The sequence below is a fragment of the Heteronotia binoei genome, chromosome 1 (genome assembly GCF_032191835.1).
Source record: "Heteronotia binoei isolate CCM8104 ecotype False Entrance Well chromosome 1, APGP_CSIRO_Hbin_v1, whole genome shotgun sequence".
NCBI lineage: Eukaryota > Metazoa > Chordata > Lepidosauria > Squamata > Gekkonidae > Heteronotia > Heteronotia binoei.
Genome location: NC_083223.1, coordinates 106345170 through 106362121, shown reverse-complemented (window position 1 = coordinate 106362121; position 16952 = coordinate 106345170). Strand labels below are relative to the sequence as shown.

At 42.9% G+C, this 16952-nt stretch overlaps 1 protein-coding gene across 1 annotated transcript in view; it reads right to left on the bottom strand.

The window, feature by feature from the left end:
- Positions 1 to 5789: 5789 nt before the first annotated feature.
- DCBLD1 (discoidin, CUB and LCCL domain containing 1) overlaps positions 5790 to 16952 on the bottom strand; it is a 40173-nt gene continuing 29010 nt past the window's right edge. The window contains exons 8-15 of the mRNA XM_060238552.1: positions 15813 to 16013; positions 12157 to 12278; positions 10849 to 10996; positions 10635 to 10751; positions 9891 to 9981; positions 9443 to 9492; positions 8059 to 8178; positions 5790 to 6537 (exon numbers count right to left, since the gene is read on the bottom strand). Of these exons, the coding sequence (XP_060094535.1) occupies positions 6020 to 6537; positions 8059 to 8178; positions 9443 to 9492; positions 9891 to 9981; positions 10635 to 10751; positions 10849 to 10996; positions 12157 to 12278; positions 15813 to 16013 (1367 nt within the window). The 3' untranslated portion in view covers positions 5790 to 6019. The remainder of the gene's footprint in view (positions 6538 to 8058; positions 8179 to 9442; positions 9493 to 9890; positions 9982 to 10634; positions 10752 to 10848; positions 10997 to 12156; positions 12279 to 15812; positions 16014 to 16952) is intronic.

The window sequence follows — 16952 nt, the reverse complement described above, 5'->3', positions numbered from 1 at the left end:
AGATGACAGCCCTTCAAGTACTTGAAGATGGTGATTATATCACCTCTCAGCTCCTCCTCTCCAGGCTAAACATCCCCAGCTCCTTCAACCTTTCCTCATTGGACTTGGTCTCCAGACCCCTCACCATTGTTGTGTTGTGAGTGAGCATTTTGGCTGCTGCATAAGTTAGTTTGCTCTGGAGCCATCCTTCCGGAGCTAAGACAAAGATGTGTGAGCCAGAAGCTTAAAAACCTGTGGGATAGCTCACACTAACTCAGGAACTTTGTGTGTGTTGTTTCCTGCAGGGAGTTTCCTAGCTCATGCTATGAAATCCAGTACAAAATGCATACATTTAGCATAGAAAATTTTGTTGTAATATAACCTTGTTAACAAAACCTTCATAGCCATATCATGGGGGGAAAGGATAATGCAGTTATGAGGATAACCTGGTATCCTTCCCTATCATAACTAATGTTAGTTTCTCAGAAGAGATCTGTGTCCTTACATAGCTAAAAATGATTTATCTAATCTCTCTGTAATGACACATTTTTAGAATAGTAATATCAAAACATACTAGAACAAATCATTGTAAGAGTTGTCTGAATCCTAGTAAGATCACTGTCCAAAGACTTGCATCTTTAGAGGTAAGCATTTTTTTTAAGTGAAATGTAGATAGGTTTTGAAGAGGTTACTCTGTGAAAAAGCAAGGCTGGACTTATCCTTTGGAAGAGTGAGCGAGTCTATGTTGGTATCACTAAAAGGCATCATTTATGTCAGTGCTGGATTGCTAGGGCCAGTTTTTGAAGTTCCATATTTAGACTCCAAAATGTTCTGGGCTTTCTTTGTAGACAAGGAATGGGCTCAGTGTCTCTTCTGATTTAAGTAGAGACATCACCCTGCCAACAAACGTCCATATAGTCAAAGCGATGGTATTCCCAGTAGTAATGCGTGGCTGTGAGAGCTAGACCGTAAGGAAGGCCGAGCGCAGAATAGATGCTTTTGAGCTGTGGTGCTGGAGAAGAATCTTGAGAGCTCCTTGGACTGCAAGATCAAATCAGTCAATCCTAAGGGAAATCAACCCAGACTGTTCCCTGGAAGATCAGATGCTGAAGCTGAAGCTGAAGCTCAAATACTTTGGCCACCAAATGAGAAGGGAGCACTCACTGGAGAACATCCGGATGCTGGGAAAGACAGAAGGCCAAAGAAGAAGGGGACGGCAAAAGAGATGGCTGGGCAGCGTTACTAATGCAACTAACATGAATTTGAGCAGACTTCGGAGGATGGTGGAAGACAGGAGGGCCTGGCGTGACTTTGTCCATGGGGTTGCAAAGAGTCGGACTCAACTGTGCAACTGAACAACAACAAAATAACTCCTGTTTTGGCAGTTGTGTTAACTAGCTTTCAGATGTGGAGCCAAAATGTTGCCATCTTTTATACTTCTGTAATTTCCCTGCATGGATTATGGCAGGAAACGAAGAAAACGGCCTTGCACAACAGCTGAGCTGGAAAAGTTGTTCAGCAGAGTCCAGCCTCAGTCTTCCAAGCCTTGCCGCTATACACCATCCCTGATTTAGAGCAGCATAATTATAGTTCCTCCACAAGTTGCATTTAAAAGAATTCAAGTCTTGCCTTGGCAAATATTTGATTGTATCCTGATTGTGGATTCATACAGCTCCTTTATCCTTACTGTAATAGTTTACAAAGCACTTCTATAGCTAAGTCCCTCCTTTGTGAACTGTTTAGTATATCATCATAATGAGGGCTGCTGTGCTAGATAGCTTACTCAGGTAATGTGCTCTTCTTCTTTTTGGGTCTTTGTGGAAGTAGTTCTTCCTGACCTAGTTCAAAGACATTTGACCAGCGCCTAGGTGAAGCTTAGCAGGAATCTCACAGGAATCATCCTATTTAAAGAAACTAGAGAGTGGTTTGCCATAATAGATTTCACAAGAAACTGAAACTGATTAGAATAAGGGCAAAGTGTGGAGCTTTGTCAGGGTCACCCTTCTGAGGATTTTAATTAAGAAGATAAAAGCTGGAGACTTGCTCTGGGAGGCAGAAAGCAGAGAAAGTGGGTCAATCAGACTAATGCCTTTAAGCTTGTGAGTTCCTCTTGCACACAAGGAAGTGCTGGTGTTAGGGCCTTGACATGGCATAGATACTCTGGATCAAGATGCTGGTGGCTCGTCATCCTTGATAGTGGTGTAGGCATGCTGCAAGGTATGCCTGGGTTACTGAGCAGGTGCTGCCTAAATGATACAGCTCTACGAATTCTAAAGACTTGGCTAGCTTGGTCAGGAATCACATTTTGGTAACAAAAATTATGTTGCAGTGTGGATGCCAGGGAAACGAAAGAGCCTCAATTACATGTATGTTGTATATGAGATCCTCACCTTTCCCAAGACAACGATGCACCACAGCATATATTTGTTTAGAAAAGAAAGGTTGGTTTATAATTTGTGCTGAAATCTGGAAAATGCTACAGCTTGGCTGTAGAGCAAAAGGACTAGCAAGAGCTCTCTCACACACAACCCTCAGTCTGAAAACTGTAAACACATCTTACATTATCCTCTTCCAGGCTGAGCCCCTTCTATAAACCTTTGCTGCAGAAACCACCCATTCTGATGTAGAGCTGTCCACTGAATCTCCTTACAGCGAAACTGAGACCTGTTCCCTAAGGACCACAATAAGAGCACCAGGCCACTGCATTCTGTTCAATTATCTGATATCTGCAGCTAATTACAGTTGATCACTGCTGTCCTGGATCAGATTCAACCCAGAGACTGAGATGAAAGGCTCTACATCTTATTACAGTACAGCACAGATATATCCAATTGTTACATTAAAAATGAAGTACAAACCAAGAACAAGACAGTGTTTTCAAAGTAGTTGGTTCCTTGATGAGCTTGCAGTGTTGTCTCTTAATTTAGGACTGCAGCCAGATTGACACCCCACCCCCCTCAAATAGCTGCCTAGCTAAATGACACATTCAATGATTGTTGCATAATCTTTAGTACATTATCTGCACTGAGTAGGCTTCTCAAAAATTCTCATGTCTTATAAATGCAGGGAACGTATATGCGGAGTCTGTTTTGGTTTTAAATCATTGCACAGCATAAACTTATTCATAAAATCAAGATCTGTCATTATTAAATTTAGAACAAATTATTCAGTGAGGGCTGTAATCTGGCCAAAATTCAGAAAAATCAAATGAACAAAGACAATTGTAGAAATTTTATAAGTTTGCCTTGGTGCATGTGTGTGTATGACCGGGTTTTTGCCCACACAATATGACCTTTGCTGGTTTAGATTTAGCTGTCTAAGGGATCCAACAATAGTCTAAGATGCCTACCCTTTCTGACCTGGTGAAAATTCCTTCTGTAACAAATTGTGGCATTTCACATGGTTCCCACTTTAGTCAAGGACAGGCAAGCAATTCAGTTTTGACAGAAGCATGAAAAAGGGAAGGACAGCCAATTATATGAGCAGTACCAGAACGACATAGGAAGAGGGCCTAAGTGTGAGACAGGGTAAGCTGTAGTCTTCATTCCCTGCCTGTACGTTTCCCAGCAGCATACTGGACCGACCACTGGTCTGATCTATCTCACAGCAAAGAAAAGCTGTGGCAGAACCCCAGCAATAACCATGCAATTGTAATATTGATTTGTATTCAACAGAGGGAGCAATTAGGACTGAACATCTTGCGATTGCATTTTAACCAAACCCTTTCTGATCCAGTCTACCTGGGGGAAAACAAAAAACAGTACTTAAGTATAATAAAACTGCAAGAAGGCAGTGGCCATAATATTGACAGAGCACTGATTTTGCCTGGGAAGCAAAGGCAGTATATCACAAAGCACTCCCCAAGTGCTGAAAATGGATGTACTTGACAGTATCCACTGATGGTCCCCAAAGTGGTGTCTGAAGGCACCATGGCCACTATTGTGTTTCTTGGCACATGCTTGCTTCTTGAGGCTTATCTCTTTCATCATCATTATCATAGATAACAATTCCCCTATGCTGGTAGCCAAATGGAATGGCTCAGAGGTGCACACAACAAACCATTGGCCCATCACAGCTGTCAGCATCTCTGGTCTCCCATTGGCTGACTCCCCACCTACTTGCAGGCCCAAGAATGTTGAACAAACCACCAAAAGTCTTACCTCAGAGACAAACACATCTCCAGTGCTTCCCTGTGTCCTGTCAACCAGCCTCAGAAAGGGTGGGAAGACACCATGGGGGGAGTGAATGTCTTGACTTGGATGGGAAGGCAGCAAGGGGGGGGGCACTTGCCCAGAGCCTCTTTCTAGAGTCCATTGTATTTTTCTTCACAACGGGCCTTATTCCTAGTAGAATGTAAGTGGCTTTGGTTTGCTCCATGTCAGATGACTGACAAGCAAATCACAGCATTTGTCTGTGGCAGGTGTGTCATAGACATGCACCTTTGGCTTAGTTACAAACACAGACTTCCTTATATCTTTGGATTTGGCAACCTCTCTACGTGGCCACACAGTTATTATATCTCCTCCACCTTACAACCGAAACAGAACCTTTCCCCAACCAAAGAGCTGATCCTGGCTCCCACCTCTTTGGGGAACATTCCCTTTCCTATGCAAGATATCCTGATCTATATCTCACTTTATTGACCCTTCTAGATTAGGACAAGCTTTATTACCTTTCCTCCTTTATTCTCTAGTGCCTTTCAAAAATATTTAAAGTTGCCAAATGAACAATAATAAACGCTTGAAGATTCATTAGCCTCCTAGCAAAGCTGCAGTTTGCAATATTATTAAATACATGAAGGAATGAGGGAAGAATGCTGCATATTTGGCACCATACATCTGTGTTGAGTCCCAGTGTGTTCTTTCTCCTGAATCAGGCAGCTGTGGTGGTGGCAGTCAAGTCTAGAACACTTGTATTTAGGTTTCTTCTAGTATATGATACTTGATATGAGTAAAGTCCCACAGGATGCCAGGTTCAGACTGGTATATTTCCATTGGATTTCATGTTTTTTACATTAGCCAGTTCATTCCCCCCCCCAAAAGCATTAGAATTGCAATCACCAGCATGCTTATCTTCTGTAGATGTTTCTGATGGGGTAAATTAGCATAGGACTGTCTTAAATATTCTGTGACTACAACAGAAACACTCACTGGCAGTTTTCCACACTAAGGAGGATATGAGACCAGGAATGTCTGTGCTGACTGAGTAGCTCCCTCTGCTGTGGCTTTTTCTATCTCTGTGCAATCCTTTTAAATGAGATATGCAAATAACTGCAGGAGGTGGTCTATACTCAAAACATGTAGTCCACTGTTGACTTATGATGCTTCCAAAGTTATGGGTAGAATTTTGGTGCCTAGTCCTTTTTCCATGACCAGTGAAGTCAGTATAAATAATGCCAAGATAATACTGTCACCTGTACACAGTGAATGGCTGATTCAGGTTTGTTGTTTGGCACACAACCAGGATGGTTTTACTTTTTAAAGCCCCAAGCACACACAGTTCTGCATATAAATTGTGAAACACTCACTTTCCAAGAATGTATGCGGGGCTAACACAGAACTAAGGTACAGCGGGATGGGTGAAAGGTTCTGTTTCACTAATGATGGAGCCTTCTTCTGACACACACAGCTTTCCACAGGTGCCAGGAACTCTTTCTCCAGCAAAAAGCTGGTTCCAGTTATAGAAGGTCCGGCTCCACTATTAGCAAAATGGAAGCTTTTGATCCAATGCAGTATTTGGTGCGCTGACTAGGCTCCCCCCCACCCTGCTACGGTCAGCTGTTCTCATTACAAAACTCAAACGCATAAAAACAAGTTTAAAAGTCTTTAAGTTACATTTTTAAAAGTATGTAATAATTGCACATATTAGAACAGAGCACCAATATCACCACTTGCTGACTTCACAGCAAAGGCTTTTGATGGTGAAAGCTGTCATGAGCACAACACATTCACCTTCAACAAAAGCAACTTCTGCTTCACTGTAGGTTGTCCATGTCTGAGTCCAGGCCACAGGGACACAAACTCTCTCCTTGGATTGCAGATTACAGGAGAGCTGTCACTGCAGTCTGATTTGCTGGTTTTAAGCAGTAGCTGGGTGTTGAATAGCCCTCACTTGCCAATGAACTGGTTTGGGGTTTTTGATAGCCAGTACCATAGTCTACTGCGGTCAAAGTATTATTGAGTTTTGGCTTATCATAGTCCTTCTTATTTTGCGGCATTTGGTAATCTCCATTCCTACAATCAGCCTTGCATGAGGCAGAGAAACTGCTTGCAGTATGAGAATGTTTTTGAGAAGAAGAAACAGCAGGAATATTGTAGCAGGTCTCAGAAGGCAGAGCATACTCCCTTCCTATATGCCGCTCTATAATAGGAGTAGCATATTCAGGCTCCTGATTGGTCAGAGGCAGTGCATAATCATGGTGGTTAGTTCTATGCGGGTAGAGGTAACGGTTCCCAATGTCTGTGCTACCTTTCTTCTCATCCTCTGTGTCCATTGGCTTGAAAGTGGAACCCTTCCGGGTTACTGTCCCAGTTCCTATCATGAGAGGCTGTTGGTAATCTAGAAAGACAAAGAGGCAGCACTGAAAGTCTGGTTCAAGCAAAACACAGGAAGCCAAATTAAGGTTGACTAATGAATAAGGTCAAAATATTCTTAAACTTGCAGCAACATACATCATCATTGTCCTGGTGGAATGCTCCTAAGAATCATAGAATTGGAAGGGACCCGCAGGGTCATCTAGTCCAATTCCTTCACAATGCAGGAAATTCACAAATACCTCTCCCTTTCCCACACACACCCAGTGACACCTGCTTCATGCCCAGAAGATGGCTAAATTTACTTGAGGTAAAATTGTTTTTAATATAGCAACCAATGTACAATTCAGCTCTATAGAAACAGACCATTTAGTATCAAAATCCTAGCCTCAGCTGATAACCCTAGCCAGTTTGGTGTAGTGGTTAAGTATGCGGACTCTTATCTGGGAGAACCGGGTTTGATTCCCCACTCCTCCACTAGCACCTGCTAGCATGGCCTTGGGTCAGCCATAGCTCTGGCAGAGGTTGTCCTTGAAAGGGCAGCTGCTGTGAGAGCCCTCTCCAGCCCCACCCACCTCACAGGGTGTCTGTTGTGGGGGAGGAAGGTACAGGAGATTGTGAGCCGCTCTGAGACTCTTCGGAGTGGAGGGCGGGATATAAATCTAATATCATCTTCTTCTAGCCTTGAATGTAATTCTGGTTAGAAACAGGAGCACTGTCTCAGCATTTCAAAAGCAGTTGGCTCTGGGCTGTTCATGCACAAGCAATAGTGGGGAGATGTGTGTGGGATCCCTGCATCAGGGATGAAGAGTGTTGCTTTGATTGTTCTAAAGCAGCATAAGAGGAAGGACAGTTCAGTTACCTTCTCACCCATCAGCCTGTAGAGAAAGTTTAAAGCCTCTCTAACTCAGCCCAAGTCTTACAAAAAAACAAAAAAAAACCCCACCCATTGTGGCCCAACATTCCATTCACGCAACCTCTGGAACTCCCTACACTAACAAATCATAATTGCAACTCATTTTCATTTTTTGGGGGGAAAGCAAACTTCAAAGAGTTTCTAGCTGACAACAGGTCATCTCAGGAGCTCTCAAACTGCTACTCATAACCAAGGTAAAATACTGATTTGGTAATACGTTATGCCAATAAAGGTTCTGTGACTGAAGGATTTGGTAATATATCCCATCAAAGCTGCCCATGTTAGCTCCACTTTTAATATCTGCCACTGTTGTCACAGTTGCATTTTAAAAATATCATCTATGTGGGGGCAGGAAGAAACTACAACTGCTCCCATACTATCAGTGTCAGTTTAAACAAAAGAGCGGGGGAGTTAAGATGCAAGATTCAGCACCTATCCTAACATTTCACTCTTCTGCTAATCAAAGGAGAGGAAAATTTCCTTCTATGTGCTTATAGTCCAGTCTGAGAAAAGCTCTCAATGCATATTGTTATGCCTTCATTTCACTGGACCATGTAACTCACTTTCATAAATTACTAATGGCCAGACACATCACATTTCTACATAACATTTCTAAGAAGAGTGAGTTACCTGCCATCTCTCTTGTGACCAGATCTAATTTTTGTGGTGTTTCCTTCTCATTATTATAACTGATGGTGAATTCAGTAGATTGATGTCTGACGAAAGGTTGTTTGATTTGTTTCCACCATCCTAGGAGAGAAATCAAAAGTTAAAGTCCCAATACCTTTAAACTTAAAAACAACCAACTTTGACACAGAGCAAGCTTTGTAAAAGGAATAAGCATAATTGTGAGAAAGTAGAACCTATTAAAGTAAGGTTTATGCCACGGGTGGCCAAACTTGCTTAACATAAGAGCCACATAGAATAAATGTCAGATATTTGAGAGCCACAAGGCATGAACATCAGACAGGCAGGCAGGAAGGGAAGGAACTTTATGCATTCTCCAAGCCACCAGCTAGCTTGGCTTAGAGAAGTGATTTAAAGAGAGAAATGGCTTCTGCAAGCCAGGCAATGGGGGCTTCAAGAGCCACACAATATTTATGAAAGAGTCACATGTGGCTCCCAAGCCATAGTTTGGCCCCCCTGGTTTCTGCTTTCAGAGGAAAAAAAGATAAACTGTTTTACTTTTGTTGTCTAGGAAAAAAGAATAGTATAAAAATGCTATTATTTTTATCTGCTTAATTGAAAACTACTGTGGGATTTGGGTTTGATAGGTTGCCAGCATAGCAATTCTAAACCTATCAATCCCAAATCCCACAGTAGTTTCAGTGAAACTACTGCTACATATAGAACTAAGTCTGAGTGCAGTAGCACCTTTAAGGCCAACAAAGTTGAATTCTGGGTGTAGGCTTTTGTGCATCTTCAGATGCCCAACCTAAGCAGCTTATATTAGCTCAAATGATTATACATGTGCAGGTCACATATCTGAATGTGTTTAGCTTCAGAATATCCTTATAGAGCCCTAAAAATGTTTCAAAGTTTCTTTGCTTTTCATCTAGCCCTCCCTGACAGTCCTTCCCAATGGCACCATGCTGCTGAATTTGTATTTGCTGAACATCTTTTGGAATCAGAGAGAGGAGAACCAGGAAGATTTTCCATGAGATTAGTTCTCACTGCCCTGCTCCCATGCATTCAAACACATCTGTGAATTCATTATGCACAGATACAGCAACAGAAATTCCAAGGATCCAGGAACTAGATATTCTAAAAATAATCATAGAAATTCCTTCTGGTTGTATTCTATGTATTCCGCGGGTTTCTTTGCCTTATATATGAAAGGATATTACACAATGGTTGCAGATTTAGGGGGGAGGCTAGTAACACCACTTCAGTGGAGGGGTCACACTCATTCCACCTTGAACTATTACATAATTAAAGGTTTGTCTAAAAAGGAAGTGATATTTGAGTCTATCATTGTCATGTTAACAGTTTGACATAACAATTTTACACCTACCTTTTCCCCCAGCATCACATGAGCAATAATCAACCGCTTCTTTTTCTCTCCTGTAATGAAGAAACAGAGTGAGGGAACTTAGCCTGAATGCAGTTTATTTCAGATAGTTATTGTAAGCCTAAATTGGCACACCAAGCAATCCATCCAGGGTTTCAGGCTAGTTTGCTAGTTTTGCTTCCAGAGGTAGCTTAGTTAGAAATGCTGGGAATGAAACTTGAAACTTCAAATTTGTCCTGGATACAAATTTAGGTTTAATTTACTTTCCCATTGCACTACCAAATCATGAAGGGAATCATCATGATTATAAAAGAATGGAATGGTCTCTCTGAACTGCCAATTATTCTTGAAGCAAAGCAGCAAACGAAGAGGTTGTCTGTGTCTAATATCACAAGCAGGAAAATATATTATGCTCCCCAACTCTGAAAAATGAAAAATAAAGGTGACATACTTTTGTATAGCAGCATAGATACAAATTCCCGATAGCAGGAACAGGAAAAGCACCACCAGGACGGGAACTATGATGGCAGCAAGTTTCCATCCTGAAAAGTAAAAAAGCTACAAATAATACTCTGAAAGCAACACTGCTTTGAGAGTTGGTCTAGACGTACACACACTTATAGCCACTGTAATAATTTACAGGAAGCTTAGAAAGAATGTTAGACCAACCACTCCTGTGAAATAAATGGGCTTTATTTCATTGCAAAAAGAAATGCTTGTCTTAAGTCCTGCTCAGATGCAAGCTTTGTGAACTTCCTCCACCCATGTGAACCTGCCTTGGTTCTGAGATAATCCAAGGAGGGTCTTGCTGTTGGAACTCATGACTGTAGGTGTTTGGTTGACGGGGACTCGAGCGTATTTTCAGCTGCTACCTCTAAATTATGGAACATCCTTTAGAATTGTGGTTTGTCACACAACATGGCTGAAGCAATGTATACAAAACACATATTTGTCACACCTTATTTAAAAACTGACTTTTAATATTATGATTTTTAAATGCTTTTCTTTTCAGTTTGCCATTTTTCTTCAAATTCAATTGCAGTGCAGGTAAGAGGATTAAAAAACAAACAAACTATGCAGCCATTTTTAAGGTCTCTTCTCCACCCCAAAGCCTAAGAGTTGTGTGGTGGCTTCCTTCCAAGGAGGGAGGGAGGCAGGCATGCCCATGGATAAAATGAAGACTGTATTATACTACCTAAATTGTTTTCTGCTGAAGGTATAGGTTCCGTAATACTTCTATCTTCTTTTCTAACTGAAATGCCTGGGCTCTGACTTGGGCTTTGCCAGGGCGGATGCAGAAATGAGCCATTAACTGTAAAACAGAAGATGAAGCATATTAAGAGTCAATGCAGTTTTAGGACGCACAGGTCCTACAACCAATCCATTGTCTTTTGTAAAAAGCTGTCTACCTTGTGCTATGCGACAACCAATCAATTCCACCTTCAGAGCTATTCTTTTATGCCAGCTCTGTGGAATAATCCTCACATACCGGGCCACAATAGGAGGAATGAAATTATTCCTGACAACATCTCTGTGATTAGAGTTGGCTTCAAATACCTGAAAAAAAACAACAGTGTATTTAGCTTACAAATATTTAGAGCAACTAACCAAAAACATAACACACTAAACTAATGCAACAAACAAACACAAAAACTGACCTCCAAGGAGTTGCAAGTGATAGTTAAGTATCTTATTTATACCAATGTATGAAGTGACATTTTGAAATACCTGCTTTACAGACAGACCTGTTTTTAATGGCATGCCATCAGTTAACTTAGCAACAAAAGAAGGTGAAGTGAAAAGACTTTGAATTCAATTGAAATTGTATGACACTGGAAGACACATGGGAGATCTATACTTGGCGAAGGAATTCTTACACTAAAGGGCAAAAATAAGTTTTATTCCGAATGAAGTTGAAAACAAATAGCCTCATAAATTATAAACCTCAAGCTCCTCAAATTCTCACTGTAGGTAAAGAAATGGTTTAAGTGCTTTAAGTCCTAGGGTTGATACAGCTAAGGTTGCAGCTTTCAAAGCCAAAAAAAAGTTTATAATCCTTAAGAAAATATAACTATGAAAACTGCAAGACTAAGCAGTAATTTGATACATGTTACATTCATGAAAATTTAACAATGTCAAGTACATGCTAGTAAATAGCTCTGATCTTTGGCTTCAGATGTGTTCACAATGTCATTGAGCATACATGTTGGTCACCTGGATAAACAAACTCAGTGCCCCAAATCTACATGATGTGAGCAATGTGTCTCATCTTCCCAAGAACACTGATTCCACTAAAAGCCTCCAGGTTTAATTTAATTGACAGATGATCAGTACAGACCCACAGCTAAAGTATTCTCAACTTTTACACCCTTTCTGAGCCAATGAAGAAAGCAGCTGGCAAGAGAGCACTTTAGATCACTTTATTGTTTGAGACCCATAGCCTCCCATCCCCCCCTGCATTCAGACTCTTTTTAGCTTAGCCTAGCCTAAATCAACTCTTATCTGGAGAAAATGCTTATCCTGCCTCCTGCAATGAAGAGGCGTCTCCAGCTTATCAAGGTTTCTATGTTCCAATGTACTGCAGCAACAGTGCAACTGAAGTTTAAGGCCTTCTCAGTTACAATGGACAGATTACTCAGTGTAAACCCAAACACAGTAATGTGCAAAGGACAGTTGTAAAGTGATAGCGAAGGGCTAAAAGAAGAAAAATAATTTACCTTTTCTTCATTGCTTAGAATTCCTTTGTAAGTCCTCCATTTTGAGTTATTTTTATAGTTCACAATAAATGTCTTAACATAAAAGTTAAAACTGATCATTGTAGAACCTGTAGTTCTAATTCCTTGTAATAAAAGAGAAATAATACTGTATGCATTTATTAGTTACTAAACATGCTCATAATATTGGTTATAAAACATCTTTTTCTGTCAAAAAAGGATTAAATTCTTTTCCAAAACAGAGTTAACAGATATCCTTGTTTTTAAAAAACCTGAGCTTTGTATGACATCACATCCATCATCACCAATTAAATTCTGACACATCCACCTGAGCAAATGTGGGGTTAACACTGTCAACAATGAATGGAGAAAGTATGTCTGTTTGTGGAGCACCATCTCCTATTACGGGTGATGTGCAGGCAGGACTATAATAATTGCTTTTAATGCAATATATGAAAATCTTCCTTCTTATTGTAACAGGACATAGGGAAAACAACCCACCCAGCATATAAACCAAATTATTTAGTATTTAAATAGATATGCATCCCAATCCAAACCATTGGTTAGCAAGCTGAATTACACATCCAAACAATAAGAACTCTAAAGGCAGGCTGTCTATATAATTCTGTTGGGATGTGATCTAAGCAGGTTTAAACCCACTGACTTCAACAGTGTTAAGCACTATTATTCTGAACTTTGGCTGAAAAATGTGAAGGGCAAACATGTTCCCCAAACATATACCAAATGGGTACTAGGAAGCCACAGTCAATTGCAGCTTCTGTGGGCTGTCCACCACATGCTCCTGAATGTGTGAAGGCATCTTGCTTCACGCTTTAAGCAGCAAACACAACTTCCATCTTAAGTACTCAGCCACAGTTTTGTCTCAGCCAAAAAACAGCTTCTTGTAAATTATCTGGAAAATTCTGCAATTCTGATGCCTGACTCCTGCAACTTAGAACAGAACAAGCAGGGGGCCTCCAAAGACTTGTGGGGGCATCTCATTTTCCCCTCCTGGAGTAGTTTATCTTTCCTTCCTCTTGTATAGCATTAACTTTTTTTCTTTCCTTCCCACTCACCACTGTATTTTTATCTGTCTCCAACTTCAATTATACTTATTATTCCATTCATATCCCACCTTTCTCCACAATGAGGACTCAAAGCAGTTGACATAATTCTAGTCTTGCCTTCATTTTATCCTTAAAACAACATTGTGAGGAAAGTCAAACTGAGAGTGAGTAATTGCCTAAGGTTACCCAGTGAGCTTCCATCAGAAAGTGGTGATTCAAACCTGGGTCTCCCAGATGCTAGTGTGAAACTCTAACCACTATATTGACTCTTATGGGGTGGCTGCTGCCAGGCCTGGGTGAGTCATGCAAGTCTCCTGACAATAAATTGCCTGGTGGTTTCTGTCAGGTCTAGCCCTGAAGAGTCCTCCATCAGTTACAGAGTTTTTTGGATGACACTTCCGCCTTAGACCCCTGCCAGTCCGGCTTTCGTCCAGGCCATGGGACGGAGAAAGTGCTGGTCGCCTTAGTGGATGACCTCCAGTGGCATCTGGACCGAGGCGGCGTGGCGGTGCTGATGCTGTTAGACCTGTCGGCTGCGTTCGACACGGTCGACCATCGGTTACTGACCCGCCAGCTCGCCGACGCAGGGATTAGGGGGTTGGCCTTACAGTGGCTCTCCTCCTTCCTTGATGGTCAGGGACAAAGGGTGGCAATTGGGGGAGAGCTGACCCGGAGGCACCCACTAGTGTGTGGAGTGCCACAAGGGGCAGTCCTCTCTCCCATGTTGTTTAACATCTATATGCGCCCCCTTGCCCAGATTGCACCGAGGTTTGGGCTTGGGTGCCATCAATATGCAGATGACACCCAGCTCTATCTACTAATGGATGGCCGACCTGACTGCGTCCCAGAAAACCTGGACCTTGCATTGCAGGCCGTGGCTGGCTGGCTCAGGCTGAGTGGGCTGAAGTTGAATCTGGCGAAGATGGAGGTCCTTTGTATGGGTCGCAGTGCCCCGGGAAGGGAAATTCCCTTGCCAGCTCTTGACGGTGTGCCACTGAAAGTGGCCCACAGAGTCAGGAGCTTGGGGGTTCTTCTGGAGCCTTCACTATCTATGGAGGCACAGATAGCGGCCACTGCTAAGTCCGCGTTTTTTCATCTTCGGTGGGCAAAGCAGTTGGCCCCCTTCCTGGAGCGCCGGGACCTGGCAACGGTGATTCATGCTACGGTCACCTCCAGACTGGATTACTGCAACGCCCTCTACATGGGGCTGCCCTTGTGCCGAACTCGGCGGTTGCAGCTGGTGCAGAACGCGGCGGCTAGGCTGCTATTGGGGCTTCCAAGATGGGAGCACATACGGCCAGGGCTGCGCGAACTGCACTGGCTGCCAGTGGTCTACCGAGTTCGTTACAAGGTGCTGGTCATGACCTTCAAAGCCCTATATGGCCGAGGGCCTGTCTACCTGAGGGACTGTCTCTCCCCATATGAGCCCCAGAGAGCACTGAGGTCAGCTGGTAAGCACCAGCTGAATATCCCTGGGCCAAGGGAGGCCAGACTAAAGACCACCCGGGATCGGGCCTTCTCCGTTGCGGCCCCACTACTCTGGAACCAACTCCCGGAGGAGGTACGGGCCCTGCGATGTGTAAATCAATTTCGCAGGGCCTGTAAGACATACCTCTTCAAAATAGCCTTCGCCCATACCGAGCTAAGATAATGTCGCTGTGTATGTTTCTTCTCTCCTACTGAATTAAGATCTATTAGCAGCTTAATGTTAATTTTAATGTAACTGCATATTAATTTTACTGTTTTATGTGATTTTATTATATTGTATTGCATTCCTATGTTGTGAGCCGCCCTGAGCCTGCTTGTGCGGGGAGGGCGGGATACAAATAAAAAGTTATTATGTTATATTATTATCAAAAGCCAAAAGTGCCCTGGACAGGACTCTGCCAGGAATGTGTTCATAAACTGAGTGACCACAAAGCATCTCTAATTCATCTTTTCACAGCTTGTCAGATGATCATTATGTTACTCAGTTACTGAGTACTTAACATGGAAATCCCTTTTCTCTTTCTATCTCAGCAACTCACAAGTTTCAGGGGCTGCTGCTCTTCATGAGATAAGCAAGAGAGAGAGTCTTGTCATGTAAGGTTGGGGATCTGCCCTGTTGTCAGGGCTCAAAGCTGTCTCCTTTCCAGTCCTTGGCATTCCAGGATGAGGGGAGGGGCAATCTGTCAAGTCAGACCAAGGCACTGTGGTTGCTGTGACCAACATCCTAGCAGGCTTCATTAGGAGGCTTGGCTGCCTTATTTAGGCCTGCCAATAAAGCCTGTCTGGATGCTGCACCAATCACAGCAACCTATGGGGATGTCCCCACCCCTCAGGAGACAGCATCCAAGCTAGCTTTGCTGAGGACAGACATGGGTGACTGGCTCAGAGGCTAAGGCTGCAGCCCTCACAGTGTGTGCTGCTGCAACCCACCATTGGCTGAGTCACAGTCTGCAGTCTGAGAACTACCTGTGTAAGCTCTAATTTACAAGAGTATTAAGAAACCTTGTTGTAAGTGTTACAGAACAACCAGAACAAATACTTAGTGATATCATACTGCAGTCAGATATAATGTGGAAAAATAATCTGCATCTGTAGACAACTGACCTGTTATTCTTTTTCTCTCTCCCAGGTCTATTTCCAGCCACTGGCGAAGGTTGTTCTGGTTTGCTGCCCAGGATGGCCCTTGAATTTTCAGCCAAGCTTTATCTGGAGACCACTGAACCAGCTCCCCAATTTCATTGGTTTCATTCCAGGATGATGATGCAGTAATCAGGCCTCCTTCTAAGTTCAGTGGCTTATTGCAACCTTAATTTTCAAAATCAAAAAGGAAGGATTGCTTGCACTGCCCTGGCAAATGCTTCATGAGCTAACAGCAAAACTATGTGTTGAATCCCATGCACCCCCAATGGAAAGAACTGGTGGAGTTGATCTCTCTTGCCTTCCTCTTCCCCCCAGCAGACCCCTGTGAATGCTGTGAGAAAGATCTGCACCCAACCATCACCTTCTGCTGACAGTGTGTAGGATCTAGGCCAGTAAGTAATAATACGAATAAATTACATTAATCAATTACTCATTAAATTCAGTGGCCTGGATCCTATGACATCTTAGGCAGGCAAGGCAGTTGGCCCCCTTCCTGGAGCGTGACGATCTAGCATCAGTGATCCATGCTACAGTCACCTCGAGATTGGACTACTGCAATGCCCTCTACATGGGGCTGCCCTTGTGCTGGACCCGGAAGTTGCAGTTAGTGCAGAATGCCGCGGCCCGGCTGTTATTGGGGCTCCCAAGACGGGAGTACATTCGGCCAGGGCTCTGGGTTCTGCACTGGCTGCCAATAATATACCGAGACCGGTACAAGGTGCTGGTTATCACCTTTACAGCCCTATATGGCCTAGGACCTGCCTACCTGAAGGACCGTCTCTCCCCACATATTCCCCAGAGAATGCTGAGATCAGGAACCCAAAATCTTCTCGTTATCCCCAGGCCAAAGGAAGCCCGCCTGCAATCTACCAGGGATAGGGCTTTCTCTGTAATGGCCCCTTCCTGGTGGAACCAGCTGCCGGAAGAGGTGAGGGCCCTGCGGGACCTTGCTCAATTCCGCAGGGCCTGTAAGACAACCCTCTTCCGGCTGGCCTATAACTAACCGGCATAGGAAACTAAGTGTAGCTCTATTAGACTTCTGCTTTGTTTTAATGTCTTTATATTTTAAATGTTTTTAACTGTGTAAATGCCTAAACTTAATAT